Source organism: Seriola lalandi, unplaced genomic scaffold (genome assembly GCF_002814215.2).
Source record: "Seriola lalandi dorsalis isolate HSWRI2012SDOR001 ecotype SW California unplaced genomic scaffold, Sedor1 jcf7180002054864, whole genome shotgun sequence".
Classification (NCBI taxonomy): Eukaryota; Metazoa; Chordata; class Actinopteri; order Carangiformes; family Carangidae; genus Seriola; species Seriola lalandi.
In genome coordinates, this window is record NW_019525417.1 from 2,113,713 (window position 1) to 2,131,417 (window position 17,705).

Genomic DNA, 17,705 nt, shown 5'->3' on the forward strand with positions numbered 1-17,705 from the left:
GGCAGTTCATGTTAACTTGAGTTTCTTGTTTGTAGAAACCAGACTCTCATATAACAACTACACCATTCTAATTTTTATATTTATTTTATTTAATTCGTTTTCCCACATCTAAAATATCTCTCATATCTTTTGACTCACACCAACACACGCAACCTTTGACATGACGAAAAAATAACCTTGGGGAAATTATAGTGATTTGACTTTACAGTTGAAAGCTCTTTGTAAATTACACAGTGTTGTCTTATATAGAGCAAAAATCTTTTTTTTTTTTTTTTTTACAGTATACAAAATGGCCGTTTACAAAGCTTGTAACCACCTTGGTTCACTAAATGCACTTCTAGACACCAGTAATCTTTTTCTCTACATGGCCAAATACATAAAAAAAAGACCCTTCTCGTGACAGATATTTCTCTACAGAAAGTAAAAGGCATTTGCAAGAAGCTCTCGGATACAGAATTAAGCAGAACACCTCCTGGAAATCCTCCACATATTTAATAATGTAAACTATGTATGTCCAAAATAAAAGCAAACTAAGCTGTACACTAGTGTCATAATGGCATCTGACATCAAGATTGCACAAACATCCCAATACTATACACCCACTCCGTACTGCTCCCACGCAAGCTGACAGTCACCACTGCTCCAACCAACATCACAATACCACCATTGGAAAGATAGAAACTGTCAGCTGAGATGTACATGCAGGACTCTGATGAGCAAACCCTTCCTTTCTTCAGCACATTCAGCACAACAACCAGCAGAACATTTTTTTTTATTTTTACATCTATTAAACTTTCTCTTCTCTTTCCCCACAGTTTCCCTCCTTTCTTTGTCTGTTCATGGCTCACTCTTTACATCGATCTTGTTTTAAAAAGTCTTCTTTTCATTTGCTCCAAAGATAGAAACCAAAAGCTCCTCATTCTTGAATACATGTCAAACCGAACAAGAAAGGTGCTGCACACAGAGTGTGTGCGTGTGTGCGTGTGTGTGCGTGTGTGTGCGTGTGTGAGCGTGTGTGTGCGTGTGTGCGTGTGTGTGCATGTGTGTGTGTGTGTGTGTGTGTGTGTCTGTATGTTATAGGCATGTTTAGGCTTGTCTTTCATCCAGTATACATTCTTGGCGATCTAGAAAAAAAGAGAATAATTTTCCGGAGAGCAGCTCCCTCACTGATGCGTCCCTGTGGCCTTGAGGACAAATTGCCCCGACAACCTGCAACAACATGTGCCACATGAAATGTTAGAGGAAAAGCATCTACGTTTATCCTCATTGTGTTTGACATGTTACATTTTTTTATCAGGTGAAATTGTGAAAAAGATGACAGCAAAGCTTACCAAGTGCTCTATCTCTTGCCTCCCTGCTTTGTAGATCTTGGCACAACGTCTGAGCTTAGCTGCGCTGACAGCTGGTCAGCGGCAGACGGCTCTTCAGCATGGTGTTTCTGAAACCCAAGGTTACAGTTTTTAAAACATATATAAAAAGAAGAAGCAGCACTTTTGCATGCAATAATTAAATTAAAATTAAATAAAGATTTGATGTAATTAGTTGAGGAATTTGACACGAGACAGAGCAGAGAGAGGAGAGTGCATCACATGCAGCTGTGTGCAGCCAGCAGGAGCAGATTGGCTCCACCGATCGCTTTTTGCGCTTTGGCTTAATTATAAGCGCACAGATTGATTTTGTAATGGCGCATATCCAGCTTTATTTAGGTTGCCATTCAACAGGTGATTTTCTTACTTTTGACTTTGACTTTGACTTGCTCTTGCCCTGTAACAAAGTTGACACCTTGGTTAAGCTCAACAGCTCCACGTTGCTCTGTGAGGCGGTGACCACTGATACAGTAGATGCTAGTAAACAGCCGATAGAGGGCGCCATGTAACAACGACAACTTAAAGTGTCTAACATCAGTGACATAAATTACTTATGGACTGCCTTTCTTCAGTAACATATTTTTTAATAGTAGATGTCAGGCTGTACAAAGATTCAGATCTGGGCCTGTATTCATCACAGTGTTTCTTAAGTTCAGACTTAAGCGAAGATCAAAGTAGAAACCCTTCACTCTTGCTCCAATTTAGGAATAAAAGGTATTCATAAAAATTCTTACAGCTTAAAAATACCCTTAAATTTAACACAGCTCACAGCTACAGTTACGCAGTAGATCCAAGAGGACTGCATCACACTGGGCTGGGCCCTGGGCTTCAGTTACTCCTTTAATTTTATTAAATAAAGGTGAAAGAGTAATAAATAACGCCGACAGATGAAAGAATCTTGAGCTCATGCAGATTTTCTTTTTACCTTTGATTTGTCTGTTTTAGATTTGGACTCTGGGGCGTCTGGGAGCAGGGTGCCAGACAGGGAGTCCAAAACAGCACCAGCCATTGGCTAGGAAAGAAAAAAAAAAGTGATAAATAAACTTATCAAACATGATCAACTCATAATCAGTTCATGTACTAAACTAGTGCAGTAGCCCAAAGTACTTTAGTTTACAATCAGAAACATTTTTGTATAGACCAATGTCCAACTTGTAACTTTCATTTGCTAATTACTAGGTAGAATTATTATTCAATTATTAAGGATGGTATCTAAGAACCAGCACAACATACTGCAGCAACCTTTTCATAGCAGACATTTTGCACAGGTGGAAATAATACCATTAGCAATGGCTAAATTACATAAAGTGTCCCAGTAAGCCGTTCCAGTCAACCAGTATGCACAATACCAGGACGCTGGAACGGCCTCACTTATATGGAATGCAGCTATGTCAAAATGTCATACAGGGGTACAGGGTTGTATAGGGACGAGGTGCAAAGGTAGTTTAGTTTCTGTGCTACCTTCAGGGGCTCTGAGTCGAGCACAGGAGGTTCCAGCTTTGTTGTGGCTGCAGATGATGCAGCAGGCTTGGGAGCAGCAGAGAAATCACAGGAAAGCAGGTCTAAGGCTGTGTTATCATCCATGGTCTTCTACAGGACAGGAAGACAGGGAATTAAATGCCATCTTCACATTCTATTTAAAAAAAAAATATATATTTTTTTTTATGATGGACTTACCTCCTTTGGTGCTGCAGCTGCTTTTGCCTTTGCTTCTGCCATTTTCTTTAAAATGAAATTGATGTACATTAGGCACACAGTAAAGCAACAATGAACACCGTACATGTCCCAGGAAACATTTAAGTAAAAATCCTCAAACCAAATTACCTTATTCTCTTATCTAGAATTAAAAGAACAATAAAAGTCATACAGGGTCAGTTATCTGTCACATATTGTAATAATAACACACAGTAGTAGTAGTAGTGCACAAATGTAGAGGTCAGTTTACCTTAAGATCTTCCTCAGAGGGCTGATACTCTGGAGGCAGTGTGTCGTCTCTCTCTCCCATCTTAATCAGCCTCTCCTCAACAATCTTTTTCTCCTGCAACAACCAAACAAATCAGGACAGCTGAAGTTACTGACAGACCACTGAGGAACATTCTGAAATTGAAAATATTCTCTCCGATGTTGGCTACCTTGACAATGTCTTTGGCAGGAACAACTGGGATGGGCTGAGGGGTGGGTGTGATATCCTTCAAGGTGTCTGACAAAGCATCCAGGGCGTTGTCTGCTTCCATCTGAGTGCACAAACACACAGACAAAAAGGTTATAACGGAACTTTTTAGAGGTTTTAGAGACTTAAGTAGTTGAAAAAGGCTTGAGTTTGTGTGTTTACCCCTGGTTGAGTTTTTGTGGGAACACAAGAAGCAGACTTCACCGTCGGAGCAGCACTGGAGGCATCAAAGTCTCCCGCCAAGGCATCCAGAGCAAAGTCTCCAGAGGACTGAGGGAGGCACAGAATGAGATGTATAAAATCTGTGTAGGCAGGGATTACTATGTTAATATTGCTTCCACAGATCAACAGTGTACCTGTGCAGGAGGAGCTGAGGGGGTGACAACAGGAGCCTTGACTGCAGGAACTGTAGAGGAGGTCATGAAGTCTCCAGACAAAATGTCCAGAGCCTCCCCGGTGCCCATGGAGGGCTGCAGGAGGAGAGAGAGGAGGGACATGGAAGAGAGGAAATAATGAGGAACTGTGTGCTTTAACTCAGCTCATATTACTTATGAGTGAATGTGCCCCAGTCTCACCTCAGGTTTAGGAGGAGCCAGTTTCATTAGTTCCTCCTTATTAAACCTGTAGTCTGGAGGAAGTGTGTCCTCGCGTTCTCCCACACGCACACCCTTCTCCTTCTTAAATTTGCCCTCCTATTAAAAGGGAAAAGAAAATCTCAAACTCACAAAAATACACATGAACTTACACATGCACACATGGAAATAAACAAGAGGAGGTCATTGTACCATCATGGCTCTCAACGATACTTTGATTGGGTGTGTGTATGTTGGTGAGAGATTGCGTGTTCCATACCGAGACAATGTCCTCTGGTCTGAGTTTGGGGGATTCGGGTTTTGGTACATCAGCTGGCAACGTGTCGCTAAGAGCGCTGAGAGCATCCAGAGACAGAGAGTCACCCTGAGGAGAGAACAGGACATTGTAATTTAGCTGTGATAATTTTGATAGCAAGCTCAGGTTTCAAGTTTCTCTATTTGTCACATTCACAGAGCTACAGAATAAAACAGTGGAATTAAAGGGACGCTCAATTACTATGAGGGATCAGATAAAATAAAATCAATTTAAATAAATATGTAAGCATGCACATCTTATACATATACAAAACATACATAAAATTTAGGTTAGTCTTCAAAAATAAGTGAAAAAAGTAAAAAGACAATACAACACAAGAGGGGGTAAAGTAAGACATCATTGTCAAAGAACAAAAGTGTTATGGCTACCTTCTCAATCTTGGGTTTTCCATGTTGTGGCTGAGCAGGCTTGACATCAATTCTGCCGGGTGGACAAACTGTCCTCTGCAGAGAAACAGGGACAAACAGTACAATGAGACATGTGGACGGAAAAGACATGGGACACTAGAGGATGCAAGGAGCGACACACACAGGTCAGAGTAGAAACAAAACAATTTCTATTTATTCTATTAACTTGGTAAAGAGACTTATACTATAGGAGGACAAAACGGTTCACAGATATGCAAACACACACACACACTCACACATTCACAGCTCTAGCTTTACCTCTGGTATCTTGGTAGAAGGAGGGACGGGGGCCTGAACTCCAGAAGCTTTAGTTGGAGCCACAAAGTCTCCAGCGAGTAAATCCAGAGCTGATAAATCGTCTACTTTGCTCTGGAAAAGTGAGACAACAGCTGTTAGTGGTAACACAGAGCTCCCAGTGACATAAAGAAATAAAATTAAAACATTGTTAGAAACTAAACTTATTTGGTTTCTTGCAGATTGACACCATTCTCTAACTTTACAAAACAGCTAGCTTAGCTAAGCGCAAAGACTGGAAACAGGAGGAAACAACTAGCCTGGCTCTGTCCAGAGGCACAGAGCCCCCTGTAAAACCATAATTTGTCTTTGTCTTATAATGTGTATATATTAAAGAAACAGCACCAGATCCTACCATCACTCCTGTTTGTTCAAAAATAAAATCATCTGTTGAATTGATTTATCTGTACATCACCCTGCTTTCGGCTGATTTTGGCTGCAAGCACTAATAAAAACAGCGTATCAACAGCGTACCTGTGCAGGAGGAGCTGGGGGGGTGACAACAGGAGCCTTGACTGCAGGAGCTGTAGAGGAGGTCATGAAGTCTCCAGACAAAATGTCCAGAGCCTCCCCGGTGCCCATGGAGGGCTGCAGGAGGAGAGAGATTGAAGGATCAATCATTATCATGCATTTATTGATGTGGTTACCTCACAGTTGGATATCATATGTAAAGCTCCACACTATAAAGTATGATTTTAAGAGCCTTAACGTGAATTTGTCCCAGTCTCACCTCAGGTTTAGGAGGAGCCAGTTTCATGAGTTCCTCCTTATTAAACCTGTAGTCTGGAGGAAGAGTGTCCTCACGTTCTCCCACACGCACACCCTTCTCCTTCTTAAATTTTCCCTCCTATGAAAAAGGAAAAGAGGAGGAAATAAGGCATCCTCTGGTGAGAAAAGGATTCTGTGAGGAACTGAAACACAAATGCAACAGAAATGTCGGCAACAGGAGGCTTTCTGTGTCAGTGAGTGTTTGTGTCCCATACCGAGACGATGTCCTCAGGCCTGAGTTTGGGGGATTCAGGTTTTGGTTCGTCTGGTGCCAACATGTCGCCAAGAGCACTGAGAGCATCCCCAGATATAGAGTGACCCTGAGGAGAGAACAGGAGATTGTGCTTTACTGATGTGTCATACATTGATAGTTTCACTATGGTAATGAAAAATAGGAGAAAAAGAAATCTTTAAATCTCTATCTCACCTGATCAGTTTTGATCTTGCCGTCAGTGGTGTCCTTTCTAGTAGTGGCTTTCTTATTAGCAGGGGGAACTGCAGACGATTCAACTCTCTACACCAGACAAGACAGATTACATTAAATTTATACTAATAACCTGACTGATGTAAGAGTTGCACTTCAGTGATATGTGACATAACATTAGAAAACTGTCATTTCCGTTTGGGACAGTCCCTAACTTCAGCTCATCAATTTCAGCTCTACTGTCAAGTCAGTAAGGTGCCATGCAGACTTCAATACAGGATCATGAGGTAAAAATAACAGCTAGGCAACATCAGCAAAGCCTTATACTGTAATGAACAAGAAATCTGGTGAAATGAACAGACGGATCAATGTCAGAATATTGAAATCGAAACGACCAATACCTCTGTATTTTTAGCCTGTGGCCTATTTGTTTATTCATTCACTAGCCAAAGCGCTTATCCTTTTAGGTCTGCGGGGGGCTGGAGCCTCCCTGCTGACATTGGGCAAGGGTGGGGTACACCCTGGACAGGTCGCCAGTCTTATCAAAGGGCTGACACTCACATTCACACCTATGGGCAATTTAGAGTCACCAATTAACCTAAACCTGCATGTTTTTGGATTGAGGGACGAAGCTGGATTACCTGGGGGGAAAACCAACGCAGGCACAAGGAGAACATGCAAACTCCACACTGAAAGGCCCCAGCCGGCCGGCAGGTTCGAACACAGAACCTTCTTGCTGTGAGGTGACAGTGCTAACCACCGCACCACCTTGCCGGTATTTGTCACTATTTGTTTAAAGTTTGCCAAATCTGCATCGTAGGAAGTCACTGTCCTGGCAGGTAGCACTTCCTGTTCAAACTGTAGAGACAGCAGTCACCCGGATACTGAGGACAAAGTCTGACTGATGATTTTGACAGACAAGATCTGAAATCTAAGATTTATGGACGTTTATCCTTGATGGACATTACAGATCATGCTACCACTGTAATGTAAGAGTGAGTTACTCTGACTGTATCAGTGTGTGTATGATGTCTTCAACTGACTGATTTGATGTATGCGTACACCTACAGCAGAACAAAACGTATCAACAGATTCAACAGGCCAAGTGAGAGCTTGCTGCACTGTACCGTGGCAGTGGAAGCTGAAAGTCCAGCCTCCAGGGAGAAATCGTCTGAGACTTTCTCCATCTTGGCTTTCTTGTCAGCAGGAGGAGCAGGACACACAGCCACGGGGGGAACTGCAGAGGCTTTCTACAATAATCAACAGAGACGTCATTAGATGAAATATTAGATACTATCTTTGCTTGTATTATTTTGTCTACTGTTTTCCAATTATAAATCAACAGCGTACCTGTGCAGGAGGAGCTGGGGGGGTGACAACAGGAGCCTTGACTGCAGGAGCTGTAGAGGAGGTCATGAAGTCTCCAGACAAAATGTCCAGAGCCTCCCCGGTGCCCATGGAGGGCTGCAGGAGGAGAGAGATTGAAGGATCAATCATTATCATGCATTTATTGATGTGGTTACCTCACAGTTGGATATCATATGTAAAGCTCCACACTATAAAGTATGATTTTAAGAGCCTTAACGTGAATTTGTCCCAGTCTCACCTCAGGTTTAAGAGGAGCCAGTTTCATGAGTTCCTCCTTATTAAACCTGTAGTCTGGAGGAAGAGTGTCCTCACGTTCTCCCACACGCACACCCTTCTCCTTCTTAAATTTTCCCTCCTATGAAAAAGGAAAAGAGGAGGAAATAAGGCATCCTCTGGTGAGAAAAGGATTCTGTGAGGAACTGAAACACAAATGCAACAGAAATGTCGGCAACAGGAGGCTTTCTGTGTCAGTGAGTGTTTGTGTCCCATACCGAGACGATGTCCTCAGGCCTGAGTTTGGGGGATTCCGGTTTTGGTTCGTCTGGTGCCAACATGTCGCCAAGAGCACTGAGAGCATCCCCAGATATAGAGTGACCCTGAGGAGAGAACAGGAGGAGAAATTAATAACTAACCCCAGAAAGAAGAAAATGAGAGCGGTGGAAGGTTTCAGAGAGAAATCCGAAGCAGTTTTCTCCACCTTGTTATCAGCAGGAGCAGCAGGACATACGGCCACAGGAGGAACTGCTTTCTACAACAGCAAACAGACACACCACTTATTACAGATCCATGCATCATGATGACATGATGAAATGAATGGTGTAATTAAGTAGTAGAGTATAACTGCAACTATCATTTGTAAGTAGTTAAATATTTCACTTAGAGGAATTGTATCATGTAGTAATAACTCAGAAAAACAGGACGTTCAAGCACCTTTAGCGCCTCATAAAGTTTTAAGCAAAGTATTTCTGTAAATTTCAAGACAGATATCTGACACTAAAGTACCGTAGCAGGAATAGAGGGAAGTCCAGCCTCCAGAGAGAAATCATGGGAGGCTTTCTCCATCTTGGCTTTCTTATCAGCAGGAGGAGCAGGACACACAGTTTTTACAGGGGGTGGTGCAAAGTTAACAGGGCCAGCAGATGAGGCGCTGACACTGTCAACATTGCCTTTCTTCTATATATTAAATGTAGGAAAAAAAAGGTCAGGATTTGTTAGACTTTTAAAATAACAAAAACATTTGATGTCAATTTCACACAAGACTTTAAGGGTACACAATACCATCTTCAACAGACATGCCAAACTGTGAATTTTAAATATGGATTTTTGCCATGAGGGTACATGGGATGGTGAAGGTAGAGTCTGGACAAACAACTGAGTGCTACATGCAACACATTTTTGCCTTGAGGACTCTGACCTCTTGCTTTTTGGGTGCAGCTAGATCAGTGGAAGTCATGAATCCAGCTGAAAGGGAATCCAGGGCCTCGTCTGTGCTCAGTGGTTTCTGAGAGAAAAAAAAAAACCCCACAAGATAACGACTCAAAACTTATTCTTAAAATAATCTTTGCTGACAGACTTTAAAAGGAATGACTACACATTATGCTCCATATCAGCCACATGATCCTCCACTAGAGGGCATGTACGACTAAGTCAGAAGGCAAACAAAAGGGCAAAATAATGCAAACCAGACTGAATGTACCAATAGGGAAGGAAAAGTACAGGCACACCCTTAAAATTCCATGGAAACAGAAAAAATACAAATACACTGCCTAAGAAGACACATTCGACGTATAGAGCTGAGTAGATTTAGCAAAAACATGATAAACACAAAAACTAAAATCACAAAACTCACACTGGTGAAAGTATCAGGGTGGAAACAGATCATGAGACACAGAACTGAATAAGACTCTTGCTGGGCAAGATGACAAAGTGGGAGTTGGTTGTGATGCAAATGTGGGTGTGTTGAGGTTGAGTAAATAGTAACCTACATATGGGTGGATATCAAAGTGTGTAATAGATGTGTCAGAGCATTCGTGTGTGTGTGTGTGTGTGTGTGTGTGTGTGTGTGTGTGTGTGGGGTCGTACACATATATCTGTTTGGGTTTGGTCGGACAAGAGCGAATGAGTTCGAACAGAGAAGGTTGCTCTTTTCCTTTGTTTGCACCCACCAGTGCAATGCAACATTCCCCACTCTAGAGGAACCAGCAGATCACACAGTGGAAACAGTGCTTCCTGTATGTGTGCGTATGTGTGTGTAATGTGTGTGAGTGTTCATTTGCCTTTGATGTTAGGAAAAGTTGACAAAGAGTGAGTCTCTTGTCTGAACTTTATCTGGAGCAAAATGAGCTGAATACAGGAGGCTGTGACTTCACTAAGTGTGAGTTGTGAAAGCTTCACTTACAGGAACGTCCTTGGGTTTAACATCTGCAGGAACTGGAGCCTAAAAAAACACAGGTTAATTTTAGACTGGAGGCAAGAAATTCAAATGCTGAAATAATTGTGAGTAAACAAATATCGGCTGCTGTTATCTGGCCATGCAGATAACTCTGGTTTCATGCGTCCAGATTTTGAGATCTCTGACTCTGGGGCTGAGAATCATTACAAAGTTTCCAGTATTTTTGCTTATATGATACTTGAGTTTAGGTAAGGGTTGCAAATACCTAATTCAGAAGTAAATGCAATCCTGTTTTTATTGAACAAAGAAGCCAGACTCCTCAGATGTCAAATGTTCTCTGAGGCACAAAAACTTTGCCTTAAAGTTGCAAAATTTAATTAAAAATAGGAACAATTTTAACCAGAGTGAAGCCGGATGAATCTGACCAACCACTGAATCCAAGTCGGTACCAAAGAAATCATTGAGGTTCAATATTCAGCCCTGCTCATGTCCGTCTCAATACAAGGGAGGTGAATGGAGTTTTGTTTGCGGTGCTCACTGTATTGAAAATCATGTTTCGAAACTTGCCCATTGCTCTGTATAATCAACAGACCTCACTGTGAACAGTTTTCATAGGCAGGATAAGCAGTTGACAATGAGGTCTGGGGACAATGGGACAAAAAAAAAAAACACATTTCACTGGCACTGAATCAGAGGAGATGAAGGAGATGAAGAGGGGTACACTGGGGAGAACTGACCATATCTTCAAATCTGTAGCCTGGAGGCAGCGTGTCGTCTCTTTCTCCACACTTCTGAGCCCTCTCAGAGGCAATGCCATGCTGTGACACATGCAACACACACGGTTACTCTCACCAGATCCATGCTTCAGCTCAGTGCAATCACATACCTGCAGTTTACACACACACACACACACACACACACACACACACACACACACACACACACACACGCACTACTGTAGCTATGCTGCACCTCTGTGACTTCTGGCCCAGTGTATACAGGCTGCCGGGGCACGACAGGATCAGCTGATGGTAGTATGCTGGCCAGGGCATCGAATGGATCCACCGCAGGTGCCTGCGCATGCAGTACAAGTCAGCACACTGGAGCAAGCAACATGCTTTTCAGAGCAAACCCATACTGCTTTAGGGAGTCTTTACCTCTTTGGCTCCTTTAACTGCTGGGGAAGGAACCTCCACCTGCACCTGTAAATCACAATCAGTTATCATTAAATAAGCAACACAACAAATCTGACTGCATGTCGGATTGATTGAAAAGCCCTGAGTAAAAAGAGGTATCATGAAAATAGTGCAATTTAAATATAGAAAAATAGATCAATGTATACCAGACCATCCCTAATAATAATAATGATCATTAATATGATATAATAATTATCATAATAATTATCATTGTAATGTCACCCCAGAAAAAAATAAAACATAAATTTCTTAAAACCCAAGACATTTTCCCAAAGTTGACAGAAAAGAGAAATCCCTACAGGCCCTGAAAGCATCTCTCAAACACATTAGTCCAGTACAGAGAAGGGACAACAAGCACCATGAGAATCTTCCGTCATATCCATTAGTATTCTACAGAAAATACAGAGGACAAAAGTATTGGACAGCCTCCACCCTGGTTGGTTTCAGGTTCGTCTACCTTCGTTTGTGTCGGTTTACTTTCTTCTTTTCTCCCATGCACAGACACATTTCCACCCGCAGCCGTTGATGTTTTAGCAGGATCAACTTTAGACACATCAGCTTTGACTGTTTTGATGGCGGTGGTACTCTAAAATGCAATGAATTTAAATCTATTATTGTCAAGTAAAATTACAGGTCCACTGTGCACGTACAAATTCAGATATATCAAAATAGTAAAGACAGGGCAGCGATCTCAGCAGAAGAAAGCCTCCACCATCTTGATTCCTGAGGAGTCATTAGATTAGAAGTAGTGACAAATGGTTGGCCTCTCGCCTTCATTTGTTTCCTCTAGCTGACTCAGATTTGTGATGTATGTGTGGTGTTGTAAGTGCACTATGAGCAAATACAATAACAAGCACAAGCATGCTGAGCAAAAAGCTGCAGAATAAAGAACAAAAGCCTTCTCGTATTTCCCAACTGGTCATCTCCAAAGTGGAAGAAAGGGAAGGCCAAAGCAGCTACTTGTTTTAAAAAAAAAACTCCCAAAGCAAGAAATGTCCAAAGTAAGTATCTGAGATTTCAGGAAACGGCTGTGACAAAAGCTGATGACTCTGCGACTCAAAGATGTTGCAGAAAAAAAAGAAACAAAGCGATGACCGAAGCAAGCCTCAAAAGGTAGGCTACACCTCGAGTTGTGGAGGCATTGAAGGGTCTGAGAAGCGTGCAGCAGTAGAGTCTACCTTGGCTGTGTCTTTGGGTTTGGTCACAGCAGTGGTCGCTGCCGGACCAGCGGCTGCAGCTGTTCCAGCTGCAGCAGAAGGAACTGTGGTTTTGACTTGGGAGACAGGTGCAGTCTACAAACATGTTGCCAAATGATTACTCACAAACACAAGGATGATAGATGCACTGCACTGTTGAAGTAGATATGTTGAAGAGATATGTGTGACGCATTTTAACGGTGTTAGTGAAAACAGAGCAGTAGAGAACGTACACTAATCACTGGTCAGTTCTGTCACTGTAGTGCAAAACATACTAAAGCCATTTCAAATAGGGGTTATTTTCCAATCAGATTTGCTGGGATTCAGAACTGAGACTAATCTGACCACTGATCAGTTGAGGTTTAAATACTGGTGCTTTTTCACGCTTAAGCTCATTTAAAACAAACATTACATCATTTAATACTACGGCCAAACTCTTTCTAAACATTCTACTTTAATCTTCTGTTTTTTTCATTTATTACACTGATTTACATTCAGAGAATATTTAAAAAGTCTTATTGAGGAAGCAATGACATGAGTGTCAGCTGCTGGGAAGAACTCTATTGACCAGATATGCTGCATAAAAAAAAAAATGTAACCCACATGACAATGAGCAATACAATAACCAAACCTGGGTGCTGATCATGTGAATTAAGTAGTCAGATTTCAAATGGTGCTGTTGGGCAGCTGACAAAAAAATCGTGTATGTTGGAGTTTCCCACAACACATGGGAAGCATTTTAACAGCAGCTTCTGTCCACAGACAACAACACAACCTCAACAAAAAAATTACAGCTAATACCAAATTCATTATGAAGGATTGTCTATCAATAGACAGTTTCAAGTATCTGCAAGCTGCCCAGTTGCTATGAAATTAATCTAAAAGCTAAAAAGTAAAATGGTCAAAGTTAAAATGATACTCAGGTTAAAGCAAGAAAAAGCACCGACCAGCGCTTTGGCCATGATGACATCATTACCTTCGGCATCTCTTTAGGACCGCCCCTTGCACCTGACGATGTCATGTCAACAGCAGTAGCCCCAGCAGACGACATGTCAATAACAGTAGCACCTGCCGGCGTAGTGTTAGTCTACAAACCAAGGAGCATGTGTTAAGAGAAAGCCATGAGGATGTTATCGCTGACGTCAGCTTTGTGAAGAACAAACATCCCAAGCGTGATGATATGAGAGAATATTGATGTGAAGCAACAAGTGTTCAGATCCAGATGGTGTGGACGGCCGGCCCAGAGAGACAACGTGTAGAAAAAATACTTTGCAAGATGAAAAGCTGATGAAGCTGGTGAAGAAGAAATGTGAGCTGCCTCGTGTTGAGCACACACTCAAGGTGTTGAGACCAATACAAGGAAGTGGTGATTCATGTTACATCACACCGAACAACCAAAAGCCCCCTCCATTTTTATTTAGGCATCCAGAGTCCGTCTACCTCTGGTTTGGATTTAGGTGCCTCTTTTCCTGCTGTCCCAAATGAAGCACTTCCTCCTGCCGTGACACCACTTCCTGTGGCTCCGCCTGTTGCTGTGGTAACCACCCCAGGCTTTGTAGCCATGGCGGATCCTGATGAGGCCTTCTGCAACGCAGTTTACTCACCATTAGGAGTACTACTCAGCCTGTGTAAACAGTTGTATAATGTTTTCTGTGGCTCTGGAGGGAGCTGAGAAAATGGCCCTGGTGACATCATGGTGACATCATTAGCGTTATCTAGACTTGGGCTTGTACTCTACAAATTTATAACTCAAAGCCTACGTCAGTGGTTCTCAAAGTGGGGTCCTTAAGGGGGTCCCCAGCAAAAAAGAGAATAATTTATTCACACTATAATGTCATCCATAAGTAACACAATGACAGAATGTATGACACTTTCTGTAAACAAACATCTAAAAGCAAAAATCTTAACAGATGGCGAACTCTAGGACAAGATCTTATCAAATGGGGGTCTCTTGTGTGTCACTTTAGGGGTCCTTGATGTGAAAAAGTTTGAGAAGAACTGGCCGACCATTACAAACTGGGGGAATTGCTTTTGAAATACGTGGTAGTGGGTAACAGACAGGGAGGGTCAAATGAAAACTGGTACTAGCGCTACTGGTTGCATGATGGGAAATGTAGGAAACAGTGTTTTTAGAGCATGGGTGATACTAGAGACTGAAAGTCAGGATATTTCTTTAATAAATCCTTCTCTTGTAAAAGTATCAACATTATTGAAAAGCAAGTCCACACTGCTGGAATACCCATTTAAATGTAAAGAAAAGGTGAAAAAGACAGTAAACATCTATTTTCTTGTTTTGAATATGTAAATATTACAATTTGGAAAAAATGCCTATGTGTTCCTGTGGCTCAATATGATGTACTGTACACTTCATGCACATCTACTGCTGCACTGCACTGCTCTTATACACTGCCAATGAAACTTGAGTAGCTGAACCCAACAAGAGGTATGATAAGGGGCACCAGGTCAGCAGCTAACAAGAGTCACTTATAGCTGGGGGGTTAATGGCTGAGTGACATGCTTAGTCTATAAATAACTCTGTAAATTCAAAATATGCATTTCTTTCACATCATGATTAATTACTATTTTAAATGTTAGACCTATGTCCTGCACACAGTCACCTCCCCAGATATCCTACCAAAGCTGCTCTCTACAGGCCAGACACCACAATAGACAATGTCTAAGCATAGGTGTTGAAGGCCAAGTGAAAACATCACAGGCTGGTATTGTTGGTCTGTTCTGTCAAAACACTGTCTGGCCTTAAATAAGTAAATACTAGAATACTGAAAGACAATTTGGCAGTGAACTCCCTGTGAACTGTTTCAATGCAAAAACTAGTCATTAAGAGACTCAGTACTAATAAAGGAGTAGAGAGTAGAGATAAATAGATTTTTAATTTAGGCCAGGAAAGACCAGTGTGTCCTGATGTTGTGTCCTATAAATCCACTGGACAGATATTTAACAAATACAGTTTATGCCAAATAACTAAAAAAGTATTTGTTGAAGTCTGCCAACTGCTTCCAAGCAACAAATGTCATGCTTGTATGTTAATATGATCCGTCAAATAAACCTGCAAACCTGACATGTAGTCATAAACAGTATAACCGCTGAGTTCCTGATAAACATACTGTTAAATAACTCTTAAATGTCCACTTCCTGAAGTTCATTTATCTTATCATCTGGGGATTAGTTCAATCAGCAACTGATCAAATTTAACAATCACTTTGATCCTTTGTGTGAGAACAGCGTTAGGGGGTTCAAACTGCTTCCCACTCATTAAGTAACTGGGTGTTACCTCCTTGTGCTTGAATGGAAGGAAGAGAAAAGTTTTCTTTTCTGTGCGCTACAGCTCAGAAGACACAGCTACACCTATACCCTTGTTCTACTTAAACATGTTGTAGCTATTAAAAACATGCACAGTGCTGGAACAGGAAAGGAAGTAACAATACAACACATAGTCCAGATAATGGGGAGGGTCAGGGGGTCAGACACACACAGAAAGTTCACAAAAGAGTTTCTTTAGTGAAGGAGAGAGAGAGAGAGAGAGAGAGAGAGAGAGAGAGAGAGAGAGAGAGAGAGAGAGAGGGAGAGAAGAGGTTAAATGGTGTTGCAGAGGAATGTTTCATACCTCAAACTGTGCTGGCTTTACACCTGAGACCTGGGCTGCCGGTTTAGGTGTGGCCTGGCTAGGCTGCGACTGCAGAGGGAACCAGACAAACAAAGAGAGAAAAGTTACACATGCGCAGTGAAAAATCTAACAAGAAACCATCATAATCACTTCAAGATTCACACAGAGCAACATCTCGGTTTTACAAGAGGCAAGAATTGTGGAAAACAAAACCTTCCATGCAGCTAATTTCTGGATATATGAATGGATGTCCCCACAGCTTCAAACAGAGACAGAGAGAGGTAAAGAAAGAAACTTTACATACACATCTACTACATTGTCGTCATGTACTGCTGAAAAACACTCACAATCCCATCCATCACCCATCACCCACCCATCCATCACACTGCAGTCAGAGGTGGTGGATTCAAGCACTACATTCCAGACTGAAGGGTGTGACTGTTGGTTGTCAGCAGAGAGCAAAGAGACCCCAGTATTATTGATGTTTGTGGTTGCCACAGCAACTGCCAACAGTGATGACAAACACTGACGGTAACTGACATCACAAACGGTAAAGTTAACACCGCGATCATTCACAACCTTCCTCAACGAGGTCGGAAGTTTGGACTCTGACAGCTGAGGACTGTGGTGCGGCCATTTTTAACACTCACACACTTTGCACTTCCTCACCGACAATCTATCAATCACATCAATCACACAGAAGCACTGGTGCTGTGATCTTGGATTTCCTCCTGATATGATTCGAGTTTCTGCAGCTGACTCTCCTTTTTGTTCAGTCTTTGCTCGTGCTGAAGATCCAGTTTGTTCATACTAACTCTTTCATAACTCACTCATACTACTGTTCCTGCCGACCTCAATCCTAAAGACCTAACCCTAAGAAAATGTTATGAGGTCAAAATGTTTAAATAACAAGAAATGTAGAATGTTTCATTGACATTAACTGACACAATAAAGTAGTAATTGAAAAAAGACCTGACCCTAACCCTGGGTGTGAGGACAAATAGCTTTTCTGAGATGACATATAGTATCATTTGTGTTAAATCAACCAGTAGCAAAACTGACATTTAACGATGCAGATAACACTGCTGGCTCTATATCGTGATGACTCTCAGCCATTAACTGTGGTCTCCACTGTTTACAAAGTTTGCAAAAGGACCAGGGTCTATTTTCAAGACCAGGCTACAGAGGCCACATAATCCAAGACAGAGCATAAAGAACCATTTTATGTACATTCAGTCCTCATTAATTTGCTTTAACACTTATTCCATGTCCATTGATCAAACCCAAACCTTCTTACTGTGAGGTGCAGTGAGTCATCTCACTGAGTCACCTGCAACAAGCTCCATGATTTGACAGGATAACATGCAAAAAACATATCCAGTGTTTCCCCTGGTATTAAACGACCAGTACAAGCTCAAGTATAATACTCACTCAATCTGTAATCCAGTGTGTTCGTATGGAAGGATAAATGGTATATATTTTTAGTCTTACAGATGTAACCTGCTAAATGAACTCTCTTTTAAAAGGCAGCTGTGCGTGCGGCGGTGTCCAGGTGGAGTCCTGTGTGCTGCAGAGCCCAGCCCTGTCCT

At 41.8% G+C, this 17,705-nt stretch overlaps 1 protein-coding gene across 2 annotated transcripts in view; it reads right to left on the reverse strand.

Annotated features, from left to right (window-relative positions):
- Window positions 1–65: 65 nt before the first annotated feature.
- cast (calpastatin) overlaps window positions 66–17,705 on the reverse strand; it is a 30,111-nt gene continuing 12,471 nt past the window's right edge. The window contains exons 3-36 of one of the 2 annotated variants that reach the window (XM_023427892.2): window positions 16,117–16,185; window positions 13,932–14,075; window positions 13,468–13,578; window positions 12,474–12,587; window positions 11,753–11,881; window positions 11,257–11,301; window positions 11,072–11,173; window positions 10,837–10,917; window positions 10,106–10,144; window positions 9,122–9,208; window positions 8,710–8,880; window positions 8,405–8,455; window positions 8,199–8,303; window positions 7,946–8,062; window positions 7,690–7,803; window positions 7,467–7,589; window positions 6,343–6,429; window positions 6,131–6,235; window positions 5,878–5,994; window positions 5,622–5,735; window positions 5,112–5,222; window positions 4,815–4,889; window positions 4,390–4,494; window positions 4,113–4,229; window positions 3,894–4,007; window positions 3,700–3,807; window positions 3,500–3,601; window positions 3,313–3,405; window positions 3,045–3,089; window positions 2,829–2,954; window positions 2,293–2,379; window positions 1,735–1,764; window positions 1,332–1,438; window positions 66–1,209 (exon numbers count right to left, since the gene is read on the reverse strand). In XM_023427892.2, coding sequence (XP_023283660.1) covers window positions 1,340–1,438; window positions 1,735–1,764; window positions 2,293–2,379; window positions 2,829–2,954; window positions 3,045–3,089; window positions 3,313–3,405; window positions 3,500–3,601; window positions 3,700–3,807; window positions 3,894–4,007; window positions 4,113–4,229; window positions 4,390–4,494; window positions 4,815–4,889; window positions 5,112–5,222; window positions 5,622–5,735; window positions 5,878–5,994; window positions 6,131–6,235; window positions 6,343–6,429; window positions 7,467–7,589; window positions 7,690–7,803; window positions 7,946–8,062; window positions 8,199–8,303; window positions 8,405–8,455; window positions 8,710–8,880; window positions 9,122–9,208; window positions 10,106–10,144; window positions 10,837–10,917; window positions 11,072–11,173; window positions 11,257–11,301; window positions 11,753–11,881; window positions 12,474–12,587; window positions 13,468–13,578; window positions 13,932–14,075; window positions 16,117–16,185 — 3,237 coding nt within the window. In that variant the 3' untranslated portion in view covers window positions 66–1,209; window positions 1,332–1,339. Of the gene's footprint in view, window positions 1,210–1,331; window positions 1,439–1,734; window positions 1,765–2,292; window positions 2,380–2,828; window positions 2,958–3,044; window positions 3,090–3,312; window positions 3,406–3,499; window positions 3,602–3,699; window positions 3,808–3,893; window positions 4,008–4,112; window positions 4,230–4,389; window positions 4,495–4,814; window positions 4,890–5,111; window positions 5,223–5,621; window positions 5,736–5,877; window positions 5,995–6,130; window positions 6,236–6,342; window positions 6,430–7,466; window positions 7,590–7,689; window positions 7,804–7,945; window positions 8,063–8,198; window positions 8,304–8,404; window positions 8,456–8,709; window positions 8,881–9,121; window positions 9,209–10,105; window positions 10,145–10,836; window positions 10,918–11,071; window positions 11,174–11,256; window positions 11,302–11,752; window positions 11,882–12,473; window positions 12,588–13,467; window positions 13,579–13,931; window positions 14,076–16,116; window positions 16,186–17,705 lie in introns of both variants that reach the window. The other variant, XM_023427891.2, reaches the window with a different exon arrangement.